Source organism: Saccopteryx bilineata, chromosome 4 (genome assembly GCF_036850765.1).
Source record: "Saccopteryx bilineata isolate mSacBil1 chromosome 4, mSacBil1_pri_phased_curated, whole genome shotgun sequence".
Lineage (NCBI taxonomy): Eukaryota > Metazoa > Chordata > Mammalia > Chiroptera > Emballonuridae > Saccopteryx > Saccopteryx bilineata.
The window spans coordinates 240,256,942-240,284,463 of record NC_089493.1 but is presented as its reverse complement, the minus strand read 5'-3'; the positions used below and the strand labels follow the sequence as shown (position 1 = coordinate 240,284,463).

General features: G+C 36.9%; 1 protein-coding gene across 1 annotated transcript in view; it reads right to left on the bottom strand.

Annotated features, from left to right (window-relative positions):
- WDR36 (WD repeat domain 36) overlaps positions 1 to 27,522 on the bottom strand; it is a 48,244-nt gene that overhangs the window by 5,187 nt on the left and 15,535 nt on the right. The window contains exons 10-19 of the mRNA XM_066273986.1: positions 27,043 to 27,108; positions 25,204 to 25,290; positions 23,544 to 23,689; positions 16,535 to 16,649; positions 15,885 to 16,050; positions 15,543 to 15,651; positions 13,500 to 13,579; positions 7,874 to 7,981; positions 5,924 to 6,021; positions 5,403 to 5,548 (exon numbers count right to left, since the gene is read on the bottom strand). Coding sequence (XP_066130083.1) covers positions 5,403 to 5,548; positions 5,924 to 6,021; positions 7,874 to 7,981; positions 13,500 to 13,579; positions 15,543 to 15,651; positions 15,885 to 16,050; positions 16,535 to 16,649; positions 23,544 to 23,689; positions 25,204 to 25,290; positions 27,043 to 27,108 — 1,121 coding nt within the window. The remainder of the gene's footprint in view (positions 1 to 5,402; positions 5,549 to 5,923; positions 6,022 to 7,873; positions 7,982 to 13,499; positions 13,580 to 15,542; positions 15,652 to 15,884; positions 16,051 to 16,534; positions 16,650 to 23,543; positions 23,690 to 25,203; positions 25,291 to 27,042; positions 27,109 to 27,522) is intronic.

Below are 27,522 nucleotides of genomic sequence, written 5' to 3'. Positions count from 1 at the left end.
TTCACCTAGCACGGGGGTGGGGGTGGTGGTATTCTGGAACCTAACCTTCACAATAGATGAGGGACCACTGTAAATGTTTCAAGTGCTAGTTAAAAAAAAAAAAAATATATATATATATATATATATATATATATATATATATATATATATATATATATATATATTTTTTTTTTTTTTTTTTTTTTTTCCGAAGTTAGAAGCGGGGAGGCAGCCAGGCAGACTCCCGCATGTGCCTGGAGCCATTCTAGTGCCTGAAGCAGAGGCCATGGAGCCAGCCTCAGCACCCCAGCCTACTTTGCTCCAATGGAGCCTTGGCTGCAGGAGGGGAAGAGAGAGACAGAGAGGAAGGAGAGGGGGAGGGGTGGAGAGCAGATGGGCGCTTCTCCTGTGTGCCCTGGCCGGGAATCGAACCCGGAATTTCCTCACGCCAGGCTGACACTCTACCACTGAGACAACCAGCAGGGGCCTCAAATGTTAGTAAAAGTTGATTAAGAAAAACACAGATTACCCACTGACAGAACTTGGTTTTGATGATTACATTGCTATTGTCTGTCTCAGGAGCATTTGATGAAGAGGCTTTCTAAGGTAAACTGCTTGATAAAGGAGTCTCACAATTCTACCTTATGCTATTCCTCTTCCACTCCCTAGGAGCTCTGTAACCCTAGGAAGACTGGCTTTTTGAAAGAGGCTTCCTGGAGGAACAGCATGAAAGAAAGTTACTACCTGAAAAGAGGATGAAGTACTGCTACACTGCAGTGGAAACAGCCCCTCTTTGGGATGGCAGAGATTAGTAAGAGTCATGGTTACTCTTCTAACTCACTGTTCTGGAGCTAGAAGGGAGACAGTCTCTGAGCCATGAAAAGGCTTTGGAGGAGTTTTATAAGGCTCCTCTGGAAATTACCAATCTGCTAAAGAAAACCAAAAGCAGAAAAGTTGCCCACAAAACAAATACAAAAATTCTAACTTTTTTCATTCAGTAGGAAATAAAAATATTAGAGTATTTCTCTCATAAAACCATTCACTCAGGTTTCTTTTTTTTTTTTTCTCGTATTTTTCCAAAGTGAGAAGTGGAGGGGGAGGTCACGGAGGCAGACAGACAGACTCCCGCATACGCCCACCCGGGATCCACCCGGCACGCCCACCAGGGGAGCAACTGGGGTGTTGCTCCACTGCAGTCGGAGCCATTCTAGTGCCCAAGGCGAAGGCCATGGAGCCATCCTCAGCCCCAGGGCCAACTTTGCTTCAATGGAGCCTTGGCTGCAGGAGGGGAAAAGAGAGACAGAGAGAGGGAAAGGAGAGGGGGAAGGGTGGAGAAGCAGATGGGCACTTTTATGTGCCGTGGCCGGGAATTGAACCCGGGACCTCCACATGCCGGGCCGACACTCTACCGCTGACCCAACCGGCCAGGGCTCACTCAGGTTTCTATGAAAGGTTTTACGTAGAACAAACTATATCTTAGCAATAAGACACTATATCTGTAGTCCAAAAAACCCCAACCTTAGCTCAATTAATTGGGCATTATTCTAATTGCTACCTTCACATTCATCTAAATATATTTTTAAAATAATTTTATTGAATTTGTTGGGGTGACATTGGTGAGTAAAATTATACAAGTTTCAGGTGCACAATTCTATAATACATCATCTGTATACTGCACTGTGTGTTCACTAACCCAAGTCTCCCTTTATCACTATCCATCCCCTCTACCCTCCTCTACCTCTCCCTACCCCCTTTCCTTCTTGCAGTCCCCACACTGCTGTCTGTTTTCTTTGCTTAATCTTTTCACCTTTTCATTCAGCCCCCCAGCCCTCACCCCCTCTGACAGCTGTCAGTCTGTTTTCCATATCTATGAGTCTTTTTCTATTTTGTTCGTTGGTTTATTTTGTTTAGAGTCCACATGTAAGTAAAATCACATGACATTTACTTTTCTCTGACTGGCATTTTACTTGGCATAATAATCTCCTGGTCTGTCTATGCTGTCGCAAAAAGTTAAGATTTCCTTCTTTATATGGCTAAGTAGTATTCTATTGTGTAAATGTACCACTGCTCTTTTATCCACTCATTTACTGACGGGCACTTGGGCTGCTTCCAAATCTTGTTATTGTAAATAATGCTGCAATGAACACAGGGGCAAATATATTCTTTGGAATTAGTGTTTCAAGTTTCTTTGGAGATATTCCCATAAGTGGAATTGCTGGGTCCTAAGGCAGTTCCCTTTTTAATTGTTTGAAGTAAATCTGTACTGTTTTCCACAGTGGCTGCACCAATATGCAGTCTCACCAGCAGTGCAGGAGGGTTCCCTTTTCTCCACATACCTGATAATTGCTATTTGTTGATTTATTGATGATAGCCATTCTGACAGATGTGAGGTGATATCTCACTGTGGTTTTAATCTGCATTTCACTGATGATTGGTGATACTGAGCATCTTTTTATATGTCTACTGGCCGTCTGTATGTTTTCTTTTTGGACGAGTGCATATATTCAGGTCCTTTGCCCATCTCTTAACTGGATTATTTTTTCCCCCTTTGGTGTTGAGTTTTATAAGTTCCTTGTAAATTCTGGATATTAAGCCCTTATCAGACATATTGAAGAATGTTCTCCCATTCAGTGGGTTGTCTTTTTCATTTCGCTGTTTCCTTAGTTGTGCAAAACCTTTTTACCTTGATGTAGGCCCGTTTGTTTATGCTCTTATTTCCCTTGCTCGAGGTAATATATCAGAAAAAAATATTGCTATGAAACATGTCCAAGATTTTACTGCCTATATCAGGGGTAGTCAACCTTTTTTTAAAAATTTTATTTATTTATTCATTTTAGAGGGGGGAGAGAGAGAGAGGGAGAGAGTGAGAAGCAGGAAGCTTCAACTCCCATATGTGCCTTGATCAGGCAAGCCCAGGGTTTTGAACCGGCGACCTCAGTGTTCCAGGTCAATGCTTTATCCACTGCGCCACCACAGGTCAGGCGGGGTAGTCAACCTTTTTATACCTACCGCCCACTTTTGTATCTCTGCTAATAGTAAAATTTTCTAACCGCCCACCAGTTCCACAGTAATGGTGATTTATAAAGTAGGAAAGTAACTTTACTTTATAAAATTTATAAAGCAGAGTTACAGCAAATTAAAGCATATAATAATAATTACTTACCAAGTACTTTATGTTGGATTTTCGCTAAGTTTGGCAGAATAAATCTTTATAAAACAACTTACTATAGTTAAATCTATCTTTTTATTTATACTTTGGTTGCTCCTCTACCACCCACCATGAAAGCTGGAACACCCACTAGTGGGCGGTAGGGACCAGGTTAACTACCACTGGCCTATATTTTCTTCCTAGAATTTTTATGGTTTTGAGTGTAATATTCAAGTTACCTATATGCCAACAAATTGGACAATCTGGACAAAATGGATAAATTCTGAGAAACATACATTCCAGGAAGAACCAGAGAACCTGAATAGAAAAATTACAACTACTGAAATTGAAGCAGTAATCAACAAACAAAAGTCCTGGGACAGATGGTTTCACAAGTGAATTCTATCAAACATTCAAAGAAGAACACATATCCTTCTCAAACTTTTCCAAAAAATTCAAGAGAAGGGAAGACTCCTAAGCTCATTTTATGAGGCAAGCATTATCCTAATTCCAAAACCAGGTAAAAACTACTACAAAGAATTAAAATTATAGGCCAACATCCTTAGTGAACAGTGATACTTTTTTATGCATTGCTTTTAAAGATATTGCATCAAACACTCCACTGACAGCTGACAGACTGGACAACACGATGGAGAGAATTCACAACTATGCTCCTAGACAATATACTTTTATGCTGATGCCCAATCTCTCAAAAAGTGAGCAAGTAAAAAGAAACGTATTTCACTTCTTTGAGGAAAATTAACATGTGAAAACTTCTGTTTTCTTACTCAAGACACTCAAAACTTTTTGGGTACAAAGTTATTACTTACAAAAATAGTTATCTATGTCAGTGTTCCTTACACTTTTTCTTGACAGCCCACAGCAGTGGGACTTAGCACATACACAACCTCTAGTACGTGTTATGTGTATATCTAATCAAATCACATTTCATAAAACACCACTTAGCATTATCAGAGGATAACCTCTGAAATTTTCTACTCTACTGTATTCATTTCAATTGCTTTAGCTACTCACAAATGAGGGTCATAAAACTTTCTTTAAAAAACACTAATTTATGCCATTATTGTTCATTTGTCATGTAAGATTGTAATTTCCTCAAGTACAAAGGGGCTAGGTTTTTTTTTTTCAGATGCTGCTGTCACAGGACATTACCTATACCTAGTTCTTATTAATTTACGTGCCGGGACCCAACACAGCAAGCTCTACACATCTTCCTGTAGTTGGCAAAGTAGGGTATGAAATGATAAAGGGTAACTGAAGCTCAATGTTAAAAAGACCAGTGAAAGTCTTTTTTTATCCAAATAACTGACAACAGCTATTATACATTACAGAGGCCATATTTTTTTAGAAGTTAAAAAGTTAGTTTATAGCAGTGGTTCTCAACCTGTGGGTCGCGACCCTGGCGGGGGTGGAACGACCAAAACACAGGGGTCGCCTAAAGCCATTGGAAATACATATTTTATTTAAAAATGTATTGTATAATAAATATGTATTTTCCTATGGCTTTAGGCGACCCCTGTGTTTTGGTCGTTCGACCCCCGCCGGGGTCGCGACCCACAGGTTGAGAACCGCTGGTTTATAGGATGGATTTAAAATACTCAATTTCTTTTTTTTTTTTTTGACAAGAGACAGAGAGTCAGAGAAAGGGACAGATAGGGACAGACAGGAAGGGAGAGAGATGAGAAGCATCAATTCTTCATTGCAACACCTTAGTTGTTCGTTCATTGCTTTCTCATATGTGCCTTGATAGGTGGGTTACAGCAGAGTGACCCCTTGCTCAAGCCAGCGACCTTGGGCTTCAAAACAGTGATCTTTGGGCTCAAGCTAGTGACCACGGAGTCATGTCTAAGATCCCATGCTCAAGCCAGTGTCCCCACGCTCAAGCTGGTGAGCCTGTGTTCAAGCCGGTGACCTTGGGATTTCGAACCTGGGTCCTCTGTATTCCAGTCTGATGCTCTATCCACTGTGCCACTGCCTGGTCAGGCAATACCCAATTTATAATAGCTCTGTAGTTGCAGCCTGTACTTTTGCTATATTCAGAGGTCTGTTGAATGTTCTCAAAGTCAATATATATAAAAGGAATCCTTGATTATCACAGTGAATTAAACAGGACTAATATAACAGCAGTCTCTTTATTATCTTAGTTGTTAACTGCTCCTTCTAGAGCCTTCAAAGTAGGGGATGTTCTATCTACTAAAAAAAATGCTTCTGAGATGTGTCATTCAGGGTGAATATTAAGTGTACTATAAATTACCTTAATAACATCAAGATTAAGAAGGTTTTTCCACCGTGATTCAGGAAGAAGTGACAGAGTCACCAACTGCTCATTCAGCTGCTCTGGGGAATCATACTCTATCATTTCATCACTTGGTTCAGTGGTTTCTTCTGATAATTCTACATCTTAAAACAAACATTTTCAGGTAAAAAATTAACATAATGATCTTTTTATCATGTAAAAGTAAACTCATTCCAAATTTACTAGTATTTCATAACATGTTTACTCAATGTAGACTTGTAAACTATTTATCCCATTTCCTCTTCTCATATTAACCACAACTCCCATCACGGGACCCAAAACATTTCTCCACTGCTATACTATATATTAGCTACCTTATTAATACCATATCAATATTTTTGTAAAAATTCATAGTCATTAAAAATATTTTATATCAGTTAAAAAATACTTTGATTGATTGCATTCAGTAGCAATATTGCCCCCCATGTTAGGTCTATGATAATTATACTTCAAAAATTATAATACTATTTTGTGATTACCTTGGGTTTGACAAGTACCAGGAAGCATCACTACTGAAGGAACATAATCTGTGGGAAGTGGCCGTAATGAAACAACTGAATACAAAGAAATATTGGACCTGAGAAATAAAAATGTAAGCCATATTTTAAAACTTAAAAATATAGTGTTTTGTTTCTTTTTAAACTTCCAATTACTGGTTAAAAAAATAAATAAAAAAACTTCAACTACTCCACAATCTTAAATTTGGCTACAGATTCCAATCACTTACAAATTTAAAAAATCTCAAAGATAAATAGTATTAATTTGAAAATGCCTTGATTTATACCATAGATGTCATCACAAGAAAGTTGTGTATAAACATTAGTAATGTAGTACAAAAGTAATTGACAAACTGGTGCTAGATTATACTTTTATAAAGTTATGTAACCTCCATCTATTTATTTTGTTTTGAAAATTGTCAGCCTTCACTTCAGAAAATAATAAAGAAAGGACCCACAGAGTTAAGTCAGAGAGAAAATAAGATAATCAGATCCTTGAGGTTGTAAACAGTTATAGATTTCCCTTTCACTAAAACGGTCACTTAAGTGGCCATGTTTCTGCTACTCTGACCCTGTACCATGACTTTGGATGACTATAAGATGTAGCTTCCTGTCCCAAAGTGAGTTAATCAGATTCTGTTTGCCATACAGTAGAAATGTGGAATGGAAAATGAAAACTGAGAACATCAGGTTCTGAGTTACGTTAATAGTGGTACTATCTACTCCTGCTGCTAAGGTCCCATAGCTACTATTCTTCTCGTCTTGATTGTTCAAGCCTCACAGATTCCAGGAGATACTTCATTTTTCTTAGTAAGGTGGTAAGTCTATTTCTATTGTATACAGAATTTACTTTTGTATACTAAAAATTTAATTATAAAATTTTATAATTAGAGGCCCTGGCCAGTTGGCTCAGCGGTAGAGCGTCGGCCTGGCGTGCGGGGGACCCGGGTTCGATTCCCGGCCAGGGCACATAGGAGAAGCGCCCATTTACCTCTCCACCCCCCACCCCCTCCTTCCTCTCTGTCGCTCTCTTCCCCTCCCGCAGCCAAGGCTCCACTGGAGCAAAGATGGCCCGGGCGCTGGGAATGGCTCCTTGGCCTCTGCCCCAGGCGCTAGAGTGGCTCTGGTCGCAACACAGTGACGCCCCGGAGGGGCAGAGCATCGGCCCCTGGTGGGCGTGCCGGGTGGATCCCAGTCGGGCGCATGTGGGAGTCTGTCTGACTGTCTCTCCCTGTTTCCAGCTTCAGAAAAATACAAAAAAAAAAAAAAAAATATATATATATATATATATATATAATTAGAAAAAGGGATTAAATTTGTTTTTCTTCCTCAATACCACAGCTAAAAGAATGAGATATATGAACTCAGGAAACAGCCATAAAATTTTCTAGGCTCAGATGATGGACTATTTATCTTGAACTCTTACATGTTCCTTACAATGGAGCTGGAAGATTACCATATAAGTATCTTTATATGATTATGAAAAGTTATACAACTAGAATGACCTTAGCAATCATCTTGCCACACGGATGCCTTATTTTATAGATAAAGTAGTCTGAGATGATAGAGCAGTATTAGGGAGCAGCAGGAGGGCTAGGGCCTGCCTGGAGACGCCCTTTTTCTAAAATTTTAAGATTCACTTATCCTTTCTGTAAATATAAAGTACAAATGATAAGAGATAAAAACCAATAAAGTGGTTTAGAATACATACTTGAACAAAGGTATCTAAATTATCGAGCTGACGCTGAATCAACCCCAGACTTATGTAACCCTCTGTTAACTATGTGACATTTCCATTTTATAAATTAAAAACAAAACAAAAACAAACAAAAGACCCCAAAACTAAATGGCAATGTTAGCAACTATGGTTGTCTAACAATATCCTCTTCTTTTTCCTCCTTTCCCCAAACAGAACTGTATGAAAGAACTTACCAAAGATAAATTCCAAGGTGGTCCACGTGGGAAGTGGCCAGGAAGTCTCCAGTAGGGGACATAGTAACATTGAGAGGAGCTGAGTCCAACAAAAAGCTGTCTATTAGACTATAAAAAGGATTAAAAAGAGAATTTAAACTCTACAAAAACATTTAATTCACAAAATATATTTTTATTAAAAAAATACGAGATAAGAGATGCAGAAAATTTGTTTTGCTTTTTAAAAATTACCAACACCAGAAAGTCATCAATAACAAAGCACTTTGTCAACAAACTTATTATGTGAAAATAATCTCTCTTACTGAGGAAACCAATTAACCAGAGAAAGAGTTTCAACAGGGAGAATATAGGAGGAAACACTGTTTTTCTGGAATACCATTTTGGTAGACTGACTTGGGGACAATTCTGAAGATGTCACACATTTAAATATTTCTAATTATCAGTACTTTCTTGAATTTCTATTATCCCAGTGAAAATAGTAAAAGGATTAAGCAACAACAAAAAATTAATAAAATAAAATGGCTGCAAATAAGAATACGCATATTAATGGAAAAACTTTAGCAATTCTGCTTCTTAAATAGGTAACCATGATATACATGAAACAAAGGAATTCAGTCTATAGAGCACCATAAAGCAGTATATAAAAACTAATCTTATAGCCTTAACTGTTGGAAGGGTTGAAGAGTTGGGGAGGAAGGGGAGCAATTACACCCAGGTAGGAGACTCAGAGTAGGCCTCTCAGAGAATAGCATTGGAGATAAGCCTTCCAAATGAACAGGATTTCAATGGACGCTGATGGTAAAGAAAGTGTATCCTGGCTGAGGGAGGTACGGAGAGCAAGGTGAAGAAAAATGAAACGGTCTAGTGAGGAGTACAGTTTGGTCCATAAGCGTAAGGCTACCCACAGGGTCTCAAATACCAAACATCTGAGTTTGTTTTTATTTTTTAATCAATGAAAAGTCACTAAAGGCTTTTGAGCAGATAGTGTAATCTTCACTTAAAAAAAAAAAATCTGCCATCAGAACACAGAATATATTTGAACAGGAAGAACACTAAAATTATGGAAGTAGGCATCTAACAAGCAATAAAGATCTGAACTAGGATGGTGACAGCAAGAAGTGACATGAGTGAATTTAATGAGCAAAGAGAAAGACCTTCTGCAAAGAACGCTTCTTAGGTTGACTAAGAGTGTGAATACTTTGTACACTTTAAGAGAGGTATACTGGTTTCAATCACTGCTACTATTTTAAAAACTATTTACTGAAGCCAGTACATTATCCATGGGAAGTCACAAAATGATTGAAGTTCAGAGTCCACATTAATTAAAACATCTTTCAAGAAAAACAACAGCAGTTAGCAATTTTTTTAGTATTCCACGCTAGAAAGTATCCTGAGCCCTGAGTCTCCTATTTTAATCCTCATGACCCTATGAGGCCGATCCAACTTTACTATACTGGTCAGAACATCAGGACCAGTAACTTTTTTTTTTTTTTTTGGACCAGTAATTTTAAAAACTTGCTTCTTGGTGGAAAGTTGGGCCAGGATGGTCACCCAAGCAGTCTACTCTTAATCACTATGAACTCAATAAAACTACTGCAGATCTAACAAGCAGCTCAGTAGCACATTTACACCCTGGGGATGTCTACGCAGGTGATTTTTGAGCAGCTCAAATGTAAATGAAGACTCTGGTGGAGACAGAAAGTGACTTGCCCATGAGGAAATCTCTCTCAATTTCTTCAGTGTGATTAATAATGTAAGCCTTAAATAATGAATAAAAGATAGGAAGGTGACTAAAATTAGTACTACTGAGAACACACGCCAAAGTGTGCTCAGGACAATGACTGCTATTTATTCTCTGTTAAGGGGGAAAACGGTGAGTAACAACCTGCCTGATTTCTGCTCAAACCTACTTTGGAAACTCACAAGAATAACTTCCTTTGGAAATCAAGAAAACTGGGGGAAAAGATAATAGCGCCAAACACTTATATACCTATGACTATTAATTTATTCATGTTAATTCATTTAACCCAAAGAACCTAGAGTAGAAACATAATCCCAATGTATGTAGATGAAGATTAAGCCTAAACACAGCAATTTCAGATCTTACCTCTTCTTGTCTTGATCAATATTTGTTCATCAACTGTGTAAGTATGTGGCAGGTGAAACTTCCTAACATGTTTAGAATCTGTCTAAGAAGAACCTACTGCTTGGGCAAATCTATTTTATTAATACTGTAATTATTTTCTTAAACTCACTGTGCAACTTGATTCCACACCTATTGTGTGTGGGTAGACTGACCTTCCATTATATAAAAGCATCAAATTGAGGAAGGTAGTTCCCACAGACACAGCATATTCATAAAAACATGGCCACATCAGGTTCATAAAACATAAGTGTATAGATTTATCTCAGACCTAACTACGATACAGTCTCCTGCTAGTCCCACAGAATGAAAAGTTCCAGATAAATTACATACTTTGTAGAGAACATTAATAAAATTCCCAGTGTAAAGAATCAGATTTTCAAGCACAGAGCCTTGCATACTGAAGTCATTTCTGGTTATATCCTAAACAAATGCAGACAGTAACTAGATGATTAAGCTCCAAAGTGACAGAATACCTAAAGAACAGAACAAAGGGATGGTATTGCCTCTGTAAGAAATGCAAAATACTGTAATGTTCCATTCCAATTATTCTCATGTAATGCTCCTCAGAAAACAGCAACAAGAAAAATAAAATGTAAAATTCTATTAAAGCTATTTTATATTTTATTTTCACCCTCTAAACCAGGGGTCTCAAACTCAACTCAGCATGTGGGCCGCAGAGCAAGATCACAGCCGTTCGGCGGGCCACACTAGGTCTACAAAAGGCAACTGTTATGCAACACTTTTCTCACTGCAGTTGAAAACAAAAAAAATCAGTACAACAAGCACAATCGTACATGCAGTTTACTCAGTGTCACAAAACGACCAGAAACTGTAGTTCGCATCACAACTGCTGTTAACTAAGCTAATATCTAGCTAGGATGCTAGAGAAATGAAAAATACAAGTAGGCCCCTAGGTTTACTTAATTTTATCCAAAATATTTTGAACTTCGTGGATTCGTCTGCGGGCCGCACAAAATTGTTCGGCGGGCCGCGAGTTTGAGACCCCTGCTCTAAACTGTTCAACCTGAACTTATAGTTAGATTGAAAACAAAGAAATAAAACGTGGTAGTGGCAGGGAATGACATATAATTTCAGAGATAAAAAATATCAACTCTGCTTCTCTGAGAATTCTACAAACACAAGAGAAATTTTTTGTACTTTAAAACAATTTTACAGTGAGCACTTCAGTAACTACACAATTTGTTTCACACAGACACATTCCGGGTGGGAACACCTGTATTTTACCACACCCAAAGGCTTACTCATAACTTCACTTTTCAGGCTATGCAATGAGTATACTCATTCTTTAAATATTTAATAGACTATGTAAATGATGAAACTGCTTACTGAAGAAAGAATTAGGAATCTCCAAAGACTGTCATGCTAATTATGGTTTAAGAACAGGAGGAAATAAAAAATCCCAAGTTACATATGGGTAAAATACTGATCCTCACTTCCTTATTATCTTCTAAATCAAGAAAATCTGTTCATCCTTACAACATCTGACACACCCGAGCAAGGCTGATATCACAACTGTTGGGAAATTGTTTTTTTTCTCCACGAATGGGACTAAAAATAAAAATAGTACCTACACTCATGAGGGTATGAGGGAAGATGAAAATTAAAGTATAGAAAGTGCCGAGCACCTCATGGTAAATAAATGTTTAGTTGCAAGTAGACAACAGCTGTGTCATACTGCTTTTCAAGCGGTCTCATTTACTCCACTTCTGATATTAACCAAAGGAGTACTTATTTTGTCTTTAACAAAAATATACTTTGGTTCAATTTGTGTAGATACTATTATTTTCTTTTAACAAGCCCTGTGGAACTCATTTCTTGCTCTTGTGTTTCTCCCAGCCTCAGGCCCCTGTAGTCACTTACAATTTGTCTCAGTGTTCCCCTAAAAATAAGATACCAGAGTTGAAAACCTGCCCAATTTAAATCTGCTCAACTTTTTTACTAAAATAAAAAATTTAGCAAAAAGACTAATGCTGAGTCAGAGACTGATAGATTTAGATGCTTTCAAATCTTAATTTTTCCATTCCAAAGATAAACTTGCCACTTTTAAAAAAGTACTACTGAACATTAACCTATCTCTCACCTAATGTGACCTAAAACTATTAAAGAGGAAAAGGAAAAGGGCATGTCAACTCTTCTACTTGTACAATTTTCCTACTGTAATTAAGTTATATGTAATTATATTAAAGCATATTAAATTATATATAATTCAAATTAAAATGTTCATTTTTAGAAAAACAGCAAAAGTCCAAGAAGCAACAGATTACCGATATTTCTAATGGTGCCTTTTAAAAAAAGTTGTTTAGAAATTAAGAAAGTACCAACTTTAGGTGAACTTTTTGAAGTCAGAGGACACAGACAACTAGCTAAATTTTGCTTTATTCTATTTTCCGTGGAAATGAGACACCCTTGTGGATAAAAGTCCCTCATTATTGGAACTGGACCAATCAGTGACACTCTTGTTGTATGTATTTGTTGCACATGTCCCAGATTTGGTGTTTATGTTGGATGAAGAGCTGGGCCTCATTCCTGTATCAAACTTGAATGGAAGTGAGTATATCAGGGTTTTTCCTTTGTAAAGGTCAAACTGCTTTCAGGAATGAGCTTATTCAATTACTGAGACAAAAACAGTAAGCAGATTGGACAGAGCTTAATTTAGAAATATTTCAGAAGATTAAAAAGTACCATCTTCCTTCCCATTTTTCTCAACAGTGTCTTTCCTTATGGTACATTCCTGTTAAATTACACACTTTGCTTCTCCCACCACTCCTTCCTAAGCAACTCTATATTAACTAATGTGGTTTTAAATTGCATCTATTCTTATATAATTCTTAACATCAACAAAGCACACACACACATGCACTCTTTCTCTCTATGTCTCCAATGTTCAAATTGTTTAGCAGAATTAGATGTTTTCTCTTTGAGAGCTGTTTTAGTAGCAAGTTTCAGTGTATGAAACAGATTTCTGAACACTATTGGGTTTTACCTAAATCGTCAGAAACATATTTTTCATTACTTAAAGGTATCTAAAATGTCTTCTTTCAAGAATTATGTTAGAGACAGAATATATACTACATAAAGGAAAGTTAAGACTTTTGACCATTTAACTAAATTCAGTATGAACAAAACAAACATACAACACATCAAATAAAACTGAGTTGTAAAGTCTGAGCTGTATCTAAAGTACTGAAAAGGCCAAACGAGCTTTTGTAAAGTTTATGCAACTCACTTCTATATATCCCAATTTTGCAGAAACAGAAAACCACAGAGAAACTACATTTTCCTATTATTTTTTACGGCAATAATCCTTGCTGTTTAAGACATAAAAAACATTCTAAGGATAAAATACCAGCAAGTAAGAAAATCCCTAAATATACCCATATTTTTAAAAGCATACCATTAATTACAGGTAAAAGACAATGATTGAGAAATTGTCTGATAGGGATTGAAAAATAAACTCACCACCCAGAAGGAAGGTCCCAAGTTCTAATAGAGCAATCCATTGAAGCACTTATTAACCAACGACCATCAGGACTGAAAGCCTTTAAATTAAAAAAAAAAAAAAAAAAGAAGAGCACATGTATAATTTATGTGTGTATATATACATGTATATGTGTAGGGGCCTGCCAAGTGGATCCCAGTCGGGGCACATGCAGGAGTCTGTCTCTCTGCCTCACCCCCATTCACTAAGAAAAGAAAAAAAAATCCTCCTTTTGCTTACAGCCTCAGTTAAAATTCTCTTCTTCCTTAATCATGTTTTATTTCCAAAATATAATTTAAAACCACAATAATCAGATTTTTAAAATAAATTTAAACAATAAAGTACTTACCCCACCTCAAAGAAGTTATATATCTTCTATCAATAAAAATGGATAAAGAATAGCTCTCCTTGCCTGCAGCAAGTGTTTGGAGGCTTAAGACAGGTTAGATGTGTAAGAAGGCCCAAAAGGAAAAACTTCAAGGTTTATAATAGCAGTAGATTGTGTTCATCCAGAAGTCTAAGCACACCAAAGGGATCATGACTATCACTATTAGGAAATGATATTGGGTAAGTGAACTCTAACTTGGCCATCCAGCTACAGTAATTCTGAGGAAAAAACTTAAGGTAAAGAGGCCCTGGCCGGTTGGCTCAGCGGTAGAGCGTCAGCCTGGAGTGCGGGGGACCGGGTTCGATTCCCGGCCAGGGCACATAGGAGAAGCGCCCATTCGCTTCTCCACCTCCAGCCCCCTCGTTCTTCTCTGTCTCTCTCTTCCCCTCCCGCAGCCAAGGCTCCATTGGAGCAAAGATGGCCCGGGCGCTGGGGATGGCTCCTTGGCCTCTGCCCCAGGCGCTAGAGTAGCTCTGGTCACCGCAGAGCGAGGCCCCGGAGGGGCAGAGCATCGCCCCCTGGTGGGCAGAGCGTAGCCCCTGGTGGGCGTGCCGGGTAGATCCCGGTCGGGCGCATGCGGGAGTCTGTCTGACTGTCTCTCCCCGTTTCCAGCTTCAGAAAAAGAAAAAAACAAAACAAAAAAAAAAACAAAAAAAACCCCCACTTAAGGTAAACAAAGCTCAACTTAATTGATAGGACAGCACAGATTTAAAGGATGGGGAAAATGACTCTGATAGGTAAAATCATGTTAGAAAAAAAATAACGTGATTTTATAAATTTAATTAAACAGGATTAACTTATTAGTGAGTAGGAGAAACTCCAGAGACACAGATTGAAAATAAAGAAAAAGGAAGAGCATCTGGCACTGAAGAGATGTCTTCAAAAATGCTATTTCAGCAAAATTATTCCATTCCCACCTTTATTTCTATAGATACTATCATAACAAAATCTGTTGATAAGTAAAAGTAGCTGTTGAAATTGCCACTCAGTAGGTAGGATTTTACTTTATTTTTTTTTCTCTTTTAACGTAAATCAAGGTATCTGCAACTGACGCAAAATGACAATATAGACTTAATATGGTCCTCTACATACAGTTTTTAAACTCGAGTACTTCTTATCATGTCATATATCCCACTATAAGACAATAACAGCAAGCTAAAACACATTACTAATTAAACTCTTTTGGAGTTAAGCTACAGAAACTAGAGATAAAATGAACCCAGAATAAACCAGGTACCAGATATTCCAAGTCTTCTAGTAATTATTTGTTATGCACGCAGAAAATCAGAAACAAGTTCCTTCAGCCTAATTTAATATTAAGTCAAAAATGATATACTTATGTTTCAATAGATCATTCAATCGCCAATGGCCTCGTTTAAAATTCAAGAGAAAAAATAAACTCTGCAATTTATACTTTAATCTGATGGCATCAACTCCTTGAGAAATATTAAACTTCTTTTAATTTTACATTTTCCTTAAAATCTCTTTGAAAATTAGTCTCCAAATTACTTCCTTTGAATATTTCCTCATATGATGAGTAGTTTAATGCTATTAAAGCATAACATTTTCAATTATTTGAACATTTTTAACCTAAATAGAGTAGTCAAGTTTTGTTTAAACACCTAGTTTGTTTTACCATGTCATTTATTTGGCCTTGGTGTCCAGAAAACTCTCTGACAATCTTCCTAGTTTCTATGTCCAGAACACTGATCGAGAAGTCATCCAAGGCGAGTCCCAGAATGCCACTAGCAAGACAAATGCATCAGTTTTAATAAACAAACAAAAAACCCTTGACCTAAAATCTCACAGTCATTTTAATTTTTTAATCACGTGTAACTTTGGGGAAATTAAGCAAAATGCTGTTCTTTCATATTAAAAGTCTGATTTTTCCTCACTTGGTCTATTATGTACTTAAATTAAGAATTTGTATCAAAAACATCAGGAGGAAAATTTATTATCGTTAAAAGAAAAACTTTACCTGTTTCTATGCAGCAGCATCATATTTGGAGATGAATCGAGGCTCATAGAATGGATTAAAGTTTTGTTTCTAAAGTTCCAGAACTTGAGTAATCCTTCACTACCAGCTGTAACTGTCAGCTGGTTTAGTTCATCCACTGCGACACCTCTGACAGACCCTTTATGAGCTATATAGCATGTGTCAAAAGACAAAAGAAATAAAAATTCCTCTCAGAACACTATACAAAGAGTGATTCCTTCATTTAAAAATCTAAGTTCTTCTATTCACTTTCTCTACATTTTTTAAATTATTCTGAATTTTAGAGAGCAGGGAGATTATTATGTTGCTCGAGTGAAAACAAAGTCAATTAAATTAATGCACAAAAGTTTCAAAAACAGGTAAGACTTTCTGCTTAAAACAGTAAGAAGATAACAAAAATTTTAATTTGTATAGTATCGATTTTCCCCTAATTTCCATGACTTCATTCTTTTTGAGTATTTCGACATAGTGTTATAATAGGTCTAATGGCAGCATCTGTCATATAGGGTTGACAATAATCCAATTACAACTCTGGCAAAATAGGGCACTAAAGAATTTAATAAATGCCAATGCCAGTTATCAGCCTTGTATCTTTCTATATTATTTTTTTAATAACACAAAAAATACAATACCCTGATTTTTGCCAAAACTTCCTCGATGTATACCAGACTGCATGTTATATACATCTACAGTTCCTGATGAGAGTCCAATCACAGCAAAGTTTCCACAAGAAGATATATCCACTGCCTGAGGGAAAAAAAATTTAAACACCAACACAAAAAATAACATTTTCATTGTACCTTAGTTTCCAAAGCGTTTTTTAGTCACCAATTTTTTTAAAATTATTTTTATTTATTTATTCATTTTATTTATTTTTATTATTTTTTTTTAAAGACAGAGAGAGAGTCATAGAGAGGGACAGGCAGGGACAGACCGACAGGAACGGAGAGAGATGAGAAGCATCAATCATTAGTTTTTCGTTGCAACACCTTAGTTGTTCATTGATTGCTTTCTCATATGTGTCTTGACCATGGGGCTACAGCAGACTGAGTAACCCCTTGCTCAAGCCAGCGACCTTGGGTTCAAGCTGGTGAGCTTTGCTCAAGCCAGATGAGCCTGCACTCAAGTTGGCGACCTCGGGGTCTTGAATCTGGGTCCTCCGCATCCCAGTCCGACGCTCTATCCACTGTGCCACCGCCTGGTCAGGTTTTATTTATTCATTTTAGAGGAGACAGGGGGAGAGAGAGAGAGAGAGAGAGAGACCGAGAGAGAGAGAGAGAGAGAGAGAGAGGGAGAAGGGGGTAGGAGCAGGAAGCATCAACTCCCATTCGTGCCCTGACCAGGCAAGCCCAGGGTTTTGTACCGGCGACCTAAGCGTTCCAGGTCAATGCTTGATCCACTGCGCCACCACAGGTCAGGTCTCATCAATTATTTTTAAAAAGTAAAGCATAGCATAATAAATTAATGGGTTCATTAATTTTCTTAAACACAGTATATCATTATATTTGGGTATATAAGAAATACCTGCTTGATTCTATCTCCTTTCTCTATAAAGTATGAAGAAATTATTCCCCAAGAATAAAACATAACCCAAGTTAACTGGGTTGAAATTTCAAGTCAGGAGAACTGTATTATCCGTTGGCCTTCAATTTTTTTATTTTATATATTTTCTTTTATATGTTAATTATTTAGAAAGAAGAGAGAGAGAGAAAGAGAGAGAGAGAGAGAGAGAGAGAGAGAGAGAGTGCAAGAGAAGCAGCAACTCGTAGTGGTTGCTTTTCATATGTGCCTTGACAGGGCAAGTCTGGGGTTTCAAACCAGCAACCTCATTGTTTCCAGGTTAATGCTTTACCCACTGCACCACCACACGTCAGTCTAGCTTTCACTTTTTAATCAATTTTATTTGTTTATTTGTTGTTTGTTTTTATTAAGTGAGAGACAGGGACCATAGGTGAGGCTAGTTTTCAGTTTTAATTAATTTTATTTATTTGTTTGTTTTTGTTAATCAAGAGGCAGGAAGGCAGAGATAGACTCCCACATGTGCCCCAACTGGGATCCATCCAGCAAGCCCCCTACCAGGCGATGTTCTGTCCGGCTGGGCCGCTGCTCTGTTGCTCAGCAACAGAGCTATTTTAGCGCCTGAGGCAAGGCCATGGAGCCATCCTCAGAGCCCTGGCCAACTTTGCTCAAACCATTCGAGTCGTAGATGCGGAAGGGGAAGAGAAAGAGACAGATGGGGGGGGGAAGGTGTGGAGAAGTAGATGGTCACTTCTCCTGTGTGCCCTGACCAGGAATCGAACCCAGAACTTCACATACCAGGCTGATGCTCTACCACTGAGCCAACTGACCAAAACGGTTAGAATTTTGAAAATACTTATTAAAAGCTTAACTCTGCGTTTGATCCTGTTTTGTACAAATTTCTTTGTAAGTATGTATGCTCTATTATCCATAGTACAAAGTTTAGTCTTAAGATTTTATACTATTGTATTTTCTAAACCATAGCCAAGTCTGTCTTAACTGTGTTAAGTTCCCCTGCTCACTTTTGAGCTGCTGTTGTAGTAGTAGTGGTAATGATAATTGCAGCTAATGTTTTATGTGTGTTTACTTTGTTCCAGGCTCTCCGCCTAGCATATACTATTTTATATAATTCTCTCAAGAATCCTATGACATGGTCTGTTGTTAGCTTCTTTTTAGAAACAATAAAACTGAGGCTCAATATTATGAGTAACATGCCTAAGGTCAGTAAAACTAGTTAGTGAAAGAGCTGGGATTTGAGCCTAGGACTCTTCCATTTAAAACTTGTGTTCTTAACTCACAGCTTATTAATAATCACTCATAGATCATTTAGTATATGTATGTACAGTGATTTGTAGTCATTAGTCTGGCAGATTCAGCTACTTAGAGCAGTGGTTCTCAACCTGTGGGTCGTGACCCCGGTGGGGGTCAAATGACCAAAACAAAGGGGTCGCGACCCACAGGTTGAGAACCGCTGACTTAGAGCAAAGCCAGCAACCAATAAGTAATAAACAAAAGTTTTTATCACAGAGCCCATGCCCTAAAGTACAATTTGTTACTCAGAGTTAACTCTCTCAGTTTGCTCATTTTGCTTTGCTGATGCTGTCTTCAATAAAAGATCAAAATGAATAAATAAGAAAAGAGGATTACCAGAAGCAGGCCTACTAACAACAATAAATCCTATTACAATAAATACAAGTTATAAAAAGTATAGCAAGCACATTGGGAGCCTTTATTACTTGTGTATTATAGCCTAGTATCTCCATTAGTTCCTGATATTAACTATATAACATAGCATAAACATTTATGAGTTTTTCAAAGTAGTTAAGATTGTTTGTGTTCTACTTAGGAAGACAGAATGCTTTTTAAGATTAGTCTATCATTTTCTATCTAAAATATTTTACTTTATTTTTTTAAGGAATAAGCTATAATTACCTCAAAATATATGTCAGTGGAACATACTTATGTGAATCCTGTAGAAGTTATGTCTTGACTAGGGTCACAGTGTATCTGAGTCTAGACATATGCTGCTTTGAACAGTTACATAGCCTCTGTTAAATATTTTATTTTAGGTCTTAGAAGTTACCTATTTCTTTAGGCATAAATGTTGAATTTTTGTTCTTTCTTAAGTGAGTAACATCTGACTGTTCTGAATTTTCTCTTGGGTGTAGTAACATCTGACTGATACACAGTGGCAATAAGGAATTTCTCTGGCCATCACCCAATACAGAGCCAGTCTCTTGTTTGTAACATAGAAAAAAACACATGTCTAATACAATATTGACACTTTAAGTATTAAAATATGAGTTTATTTTATAGAAACTGCTTATAAATTAATATTTTCTATGCAGTATCTTATATATTTCCTTCCTAACATGTCATAATCAAAATATTTTGAGAAGGATTGGACTTCCTCAAAATTAAAAACTCTGCCTGACTTGTGGTGGCGCAGTGGGATAAAGCGTGGACCTGGAACCCTGGGCTTGCCTGTTCGAGGCACATAGGAATTGGTGCTTCCTGCTCCATCCCCTTGTTTCTCTCTCTCTTTCTCCTCTCCAAAAACTGAATAAATAAAGTCTTTAAAAAAACAAAGTCGATTTAAAGAAAAAAATAAAATTAAAAACTCCTAAGCAGAAAATGATACCAACAAGAAAAAATGATGGCCCATAGAATGGGAGAAAATATTTGTGAATCACACATCAGATAAGGTACTCATGCCCAGATTATAGAAAAAAGCTATTAGAACTCAATAAATTATTTCTCTAAAGAAGATACATAAACAGCTAATAAGCACATGAAAAGATGTTTATCATAATTAAGTCATTAGGAAAATGCAAATCAAAACCACAATGAGATACCACTTCATACTCACTAGGACGGCAACAATCAAAAGAACAACCACAAGTATTGTCTACTCTAGAATGTATAGAAATCATAATGTAAAATGATGCAGCTGTTTGGAAAACCAGCTGGCATTTCCTCAAAAATGTTAACATTGAATTACATTATGACCTACCAATTCTACTCCTAGGTATACATGCAGAGAAACAAAACATATGTCCACATTTAAATTTGTGCACTGACGTTCATTAGCAGCAGTATTTTAAGATAAAAAGTAGAAGCAAAACAAACATTCAACTAACTGGCCAATGACTAATGGAATTATGGTTTATACACAAAATGGAATATAACTCAGCAATAAAAGGTATATAGTATTGACACATGCTACAATGTAGATGAACTTTGAAAACATGCTAAGTGAAATACGACAATCACAAAGGTCATATATTGTATGATTCTATTTATATGAAATTCCCAGAATAAGCAAATCCATAGAGATAAAAAACAAATTGTGGTAGCCTAGGTTAGGAGATGAGAGAGGAGAAAGTGACAGAAGGGGATGGCTGCTAACAAGTACAGGATTCCTTTTTTGAGGCGATAGGAATGTTCTAAAATTAGATAACATTTTGGTGATGACTGTACAATTCTTTGACTATACGAAAAACCATTGAATTGTATACTTTATTGTTTTTTTACATGTAATATTACTTTTTACTAGTTTCAGTTGCACAGCAGCGTGGTCAGGCAATCACACACTTTACAAAGTGTTCCCCCAACACATCAAGTACCCACCTGGCACCATACATGAGTAAAACAGTACTGACTATATTTCCTATGCTGTACTCTACATTGAATCTACTTTTCAATCCCTTCACCTTTTTCACCTAGTCACCTAATCACCCTATCCTTTGGCGACTATTAGTCTATTCTCTATGAGTCTGTTTTTGTTTTTCTTTTTTTATTGAATTTATTGGGGTGAGATAGGTAAATACAATTATATAGGTTTCAGGTATATCATTGTATATCATCTGTATATTGTATTATATGTTTAATACTCCAAGTCAAGTAAGTCTCTTATCACCATTTATCCCCCCTAAACCCTCCTTTACCTTCTCCCCTACTTTCCTTCTAGTAAATCATCCTTTTGTTGCCTGTGTCTGAGTTTTGTTTTGCTTAATTCCTTCATCTTTTTCACCTTGCATTGCAACCCCCCTCCCCTCTGAAATCTGTCTGTTTTCTATCAGTCTGTTTCTATTTGTTTCTATTTTGTTTAAGACCCAAACAAGATGAACCCAGAGGCCCACACTAAGACATATCATAATTAAAATGGCAAAGATTAAGATTAAGAGAGACTCTTAGAGGCAGCAAGAGAAAAGACAGTTACCTATAAAGGAGCTTCCATAAGACTGTCAGCTGACTTCTTAACAGAAACATTTCAGGCCAGAGGAAACTGGCATGAAATATTCAAAGTGATGAAAAGCAAGGACCTACAATCAAGACTACTTTATCCAGCAAGGTCATCATTTAAAATTGAAGGAGAAATAAAGAGTTTCCCAGACAAGAAAAAGCTAAAGGTGTTTGTCACCAACAAATCAGTATTACAAGAAATGTTCAAGGGCCTGCTTTAAGAAGAAGAAGTAAAAAAGAAAAATCTATGGGACACAGCAAAAGCAGTCCTATAAGGGAAATTCATAGCATTACATGTCTATCTCAAGAAGCAATAAAAATCTCCAAAAAAAAAAAATTTCAAATAAACAATCTAATTTTACAATTAAAAGAACTTAAAAAAAGAACAACCAACAAAGCCCAAAGAGAGTAGGAGAGAAATAATAAAGATTAAAGTAGAAATAAACAAAATAGAGTCTAAAAATTAAAAAGATCAGTGAAACCAAGAGCTGGTTCTTTGAAAAGATAAATAAGATTGTAAGATTGACAAACCTTTAACCAGACTCCCAAATAAATAAAATCAGAAATGAAAGAGGAGACATAGCAACTGACACCAAAGAAATACAATACACAGGATTGTAAGAAAATATTACAAACAAATTACGCCATGAAATGGATAAATTCCTAAAAACATACAATCTTCCAAAACTAAATCATAAAGAATCAGAAATTCTGAATAGACAGATTACAACTAGTGAAACTGGCTTCTTCTATAAATCCTTGGTTATAAGACTTCTTTTCAACTAGTCTTCAGTTCATTATTATAGAATGACTGTTCTATAATGTAGCTGTAATTCTAGTTTGTTCATGGGAAAAGGTAAGTGTAACTTTTACCTACTCCATTGCCATTTTGAATTTTCCAACTGTATATATCAAATGTGTAAATTGGATCTTAATAACAGTATTTAGGAAAAAGCAGAGGCAATGCTTCTGCAAACCAAATTTGACATTTTTCTTTAATATCATAAAACCTGAACCTAATAGAAAACTTACACATTAACAAAAGAAAACAAAAAAATTTTTCAAATAGGAATAAGAACATAAGAACACTGGCATACAAATAAACACTGGCATTTAAAAGCTGTATTTATTAAAAAGGCTTCGACCAGTAGCTTTTAACCTTTTAACACTTGGAGACTGGTGAAAGTAGGATAACTATTTCAGGGACTGCTAAGGCAGATATCACCCAGAGCATAAGCAAATTTGACTAAGATCACTGGGTCTAAATCTTCATACAATTTCAGGGTTAATTCTTTTGTGGATTGGCACAAAATTTCCAGCAGATATGTCTGTGCACCAGTGGTTGAAAAACACTGACTTAGACAACATTCAATCAGAATTTCTCTAAAAAGGCATTTTTCACAGTACACAAACATAAGAAAACAAGATATAAAGGATTTAAATAACTTCTAAATCTATAACTCAGTAAAGATTTAGCTAAATCCTACTCCTATAGTGAAATAAATCAAAGGAAGAGAGGAATGAAGAAAATTAAAAAAGGAAAAAAACCCCTTCAGTTTCAAATTGACTGATAATATTGAACACAGTGTAATTGAAGTGAGAAAATATATTAATGCTGAAATTATCTTCAAAGGGAATTCAGAATACTCCTGTATCAATTAGAAAATGTAACCCACATACTACATCTGATTAAGCAAAGCTTTACTTAAGCCCAATGTAATTGTCTGCAGGCTGGAAAACTTAACATTATTAGGGACTAACTTCAAAATGTTAAACTATGATCTGTTGATCAATATCATCATCAATAAAACTGAGTATAACAACATTGCCATAGGAAAGTTTTATGGGGAAAAATGCCCTATAAACAAGCTCACTTACGGTTGCAGTTATGTCATCTTTCTTCAGCTCCTTTGGCTTGAGAAAGTAAGCGCCTATTGTAGATCTCTGATAGTTCCAGGTTGAGCAAGACAGCTTACCTTGATGGCAAGCAAGGATACCATCCCAGTCACTTTCACGAGCTTCCTCTAAAACATAATAAAAATCACAAATAAATTGCTTTTCATGTCTCCATTCATTCATTCATTCATCATTAAGTTTCTAATACTCCATGTTATCATTAGGCATTAGACACAATTATAAACAGGTAATTCCTGACAGTGATGAACTTCTGATGTAACAAGGGATTCCAATTAGATGAAATCACAATGAAGTATGACAGTTTCTTGTAAGAGCACTCAGGAAGTTTGCTAAGAAATGTGGGAAAATTAATAAGTGGTTCCCTAAAAGAAGCAGGTAAACAAGTAAAAATTAACTGGGAAGACAGGGTAGAGGGGAACAATAGGCCCAAGAGTAACTTTAATAAAATTAAACACAGCAAGTTAAGTGGACCACTTTTTGAAAGAGGTGAGAGGAGGGAAAGGCAACTGGGGTCAAAGTATCCTGAAAGCCATGTGAAGGGGATGAGATTACCTAAAGGTAATAACAGCACTGAAGGAGTTCTGAGATGAGTGACATGATTCCCATGTTTGAGAAAGATCACTTAGGTTCTACAATAAAAAACTGACAGGACGATGGTTAAAATTAAAGTAAAAAAAAAAAATAAAAAAAAATCTGTCATCAGGCTGTTATAATAACCTTAAAGTAAAAATGGTGCCTATCCAGTTATTTCTATGATAGATTTAACTCAACAATCTCATCACTTACCCATTTTTTTCAAATGACTTCTTTGAATGAAACACAGCTCAAATGATAGTATATACTAATACCTAAGTGTATTTAGATCTTTATTAAATTAGAACTCTGATCTCACTTCTTGCCTTTTAAAAAAATATTTTATTTTATTTTCTTAGTAAGCAGAGAGTAGGCAGAGACAAGACCGACGCATGCACCCCAAGCAGGATCCACCTGGCAAGCCCACTAGGGGGAGATGCTCTGCCCATCTGGGGCTGTTGCTCTATTGCTCAGCAATGGAACCAATTTTTTAGCACCTGATGCAGAGTCCACGGAGCCATCCTCAGTGCCCGATGCTAACTCGCTGGTACCAATCAAGCCATGGCTGCAGGAAGAGGGAGGGGGAGAGAGTGGGAAAGAGAGGGAAAGAGAGAGAAAGAGAGAAGGGGGAGGGGTGGAGAAGCAGATGGGTGCTTCTCTTGTGTGTCCTGACTGGGAATTGAACCTGGGACACTCACATGCTGGGCCAACGCTCTCCCACTGAGCCAAAAGGCCAGGGCCAGTTCTTGCCTTTTCACACTAGCAACTTTCATTATACCAGGCATATATAAAAAGGGCTATAAAGTGAAATATCAAATGCTTTTTAATAGCTCCTACAAAGAGCAAAGCCTGAAATTAACAGATAATGAATTCAAATTATAAATAACTCATTTTTAGTCTTCACATAAGATTAGCATGTTCTTGGGGTTACCTTCTAGATGCTTATTAATGTGTGTAAAAACATTTATTAACATGGAGGAAATAAGGAAATAGACAGTAGGAAATGACAAAGCACAACTTCTCAAAACACAGTAATGAAGTTACTTACCAGCTGCAAACTTTGTGATGGGCGGAAGTCTCACTGACATGGCATTCTGAAGGCCTTTACGTTTGACTCTCTTTTTATTTATTAAACCTAAGGTCATGGGAGAGGGGAATATAGTTATAAATCCTTCACAATGAAAATGAACATAAAATTTATTCAAGGTCACATAACTATAAAGCTCAAGATATTCCCATTTAAGTCAGGAGCAAAATAAAGATGTTATTACCACTATTATTAAATTGTTTGTGAAGTTTACCCTAAATAATTATGCCACAAGAAAATAAACTATAAGATATAAATAATTGAAAAAAGATATCTATTTCTGAAGATGACATAATGGTCATACAGTCATGTCAATAGAGAAAAACAGCCAAATAACTATAGTAAATAATAAGTTTCATTGGACCAGACACAGGACTAATACACACACACAAAATCATTATAGTGAGTGCCCTACAATGCAGCAATATTTAACATCATTATAATATACAGATTTCTTTTTTTGTATTACATTATATTTCTAACCCTCAATACAACAAAGATCATTCATATTAGCAAAAAAAAAAAAAAAATTAGGAATTGTGTTAAAATTTATAAAATGCCACTGAGTAATCTTTTATTTTTTATTTTGTTTCTTTTGGAGAGGGGGAGAGGGGGAGAGAGGGAGGGAGGCAAGGAGGGAGAGAGAAGGAGGGAGGGAGGGAGAGAGCGAGCACTCTGGTGTCTCTTCTTATAAGGATACCAATCCTATTGGATCCGGGTCCCATTCTTTTTTTTTTTTTCTTTTTTTTTGTATTTCTCTGAAGCTGGAAACGGGGAGAGACAGTCAGACAGACTCCCGCATGCGCCCAACTGGGATCCACCCGGCACGCCCACCAGGGAGCGATGCTCTGCCCCTCTAGGGCGTCGCTCAGTCGCGACCAGAGCCACTCCAGGCCCGGGGCAGAGGCCAAGAAGCCATCCCCAGCGCCCGGGCCATCCCTGCTCCAATGGAGCCTCGGCAGCGGGAGGGGAAGAGAGAGATAGAGAGGAAGGAGAGGGGGAGGGGTGGAGAAGCAGATAGGCGCCTCCCCCGCGTGCCCTGGCTGGGAATTGAACCCGGGACCCCCGCACGCCAGGCCGACGCTCCACCACTGAGCCAACCGGCCAGGGCCGAGTAATCTTAAATACATAAACCAGCAGGAGGAAAATTAAAAAACTTCATTGAGAAAATGAAAAGACAACTTGAATGAGGATATATTATACTCATAGCCACGAAGATTCTTAAAGATATCAAACTCCATCCATTTAATTCCACGAGAAATTATTTTGGATATTGATTTTAAAATGATCTTGAAATTCACCTGGAAGTATACTGATACCTGAATAGCCAGGATATCAGCTTAAAAGGAAGAGTAATGCTTAATAAAACTGAAAAAACATTTTTTGTTTTGTAAACAAAACTGTTGAAATGCTGGAAACCACAGGATGGAATAGAGAATAAAATGTGCCCTATTTACAAAAAGTCTGGACCCTGATATCTTCTCTACACTCCCTTCCATTTTTAAAATTCTGCACTATACAGATGGCTCAAGTCAGACCAGCAACGTCTTTGGGGTGGCAGAGTTACGTTCGGACCACCCAAGACATCTAACTCTTTTCAATAATCTTACAGCAGCACTTCAACCATCTCTACAGCAACACTGATCTTTGGAATCTTACTACTACCCTTCCACACAAGGTTTTTTATTTCATCTAAAAAAAGAGAAAATTTATCAATAAAACCGCTTCTGGTCATCTAGAGAATCCTGAAATGTTTCTCTTAGGACCAGCAGGTTTAGTTCCACCGTATAAATGACCTACCATGTCCCAAACTCTTGTTAAATTTTTCATGTACTGTGGAAAACGACTGAAGAGTTCCATCTTGACCTGTTGACAAATACAGAAAAAGCCTAATCAAGCTTCATGAAAAACAATGGACCATCTGAATCACAGATCTTATAGTAAAATTAGATTCTTTAAAACTATTGAACTTACAGTTTGGGATGCTTTAAAAGGAGAACCATATTGCAACTACATTCTTTATTACAGTATTCAATTGTGTACAGAATACTATTTATTAGGAACAAAGAATAAAACGAGGCACTAATAATTCTCAGCATTTAGAATAGCAAGGGCTACATTTTCAGAATCTGACCATTCTGTTTCTCAGGATTAGTAAACACAATGACACTCCAAACAAAATAATTATCACCTACAATGTTTCCTGAGTATTAAAAAAAAGACTCATTTTTCTTTACCTCCTTTTACCTAGATTCCCAAGTCAATCAAAGTGATATCTAA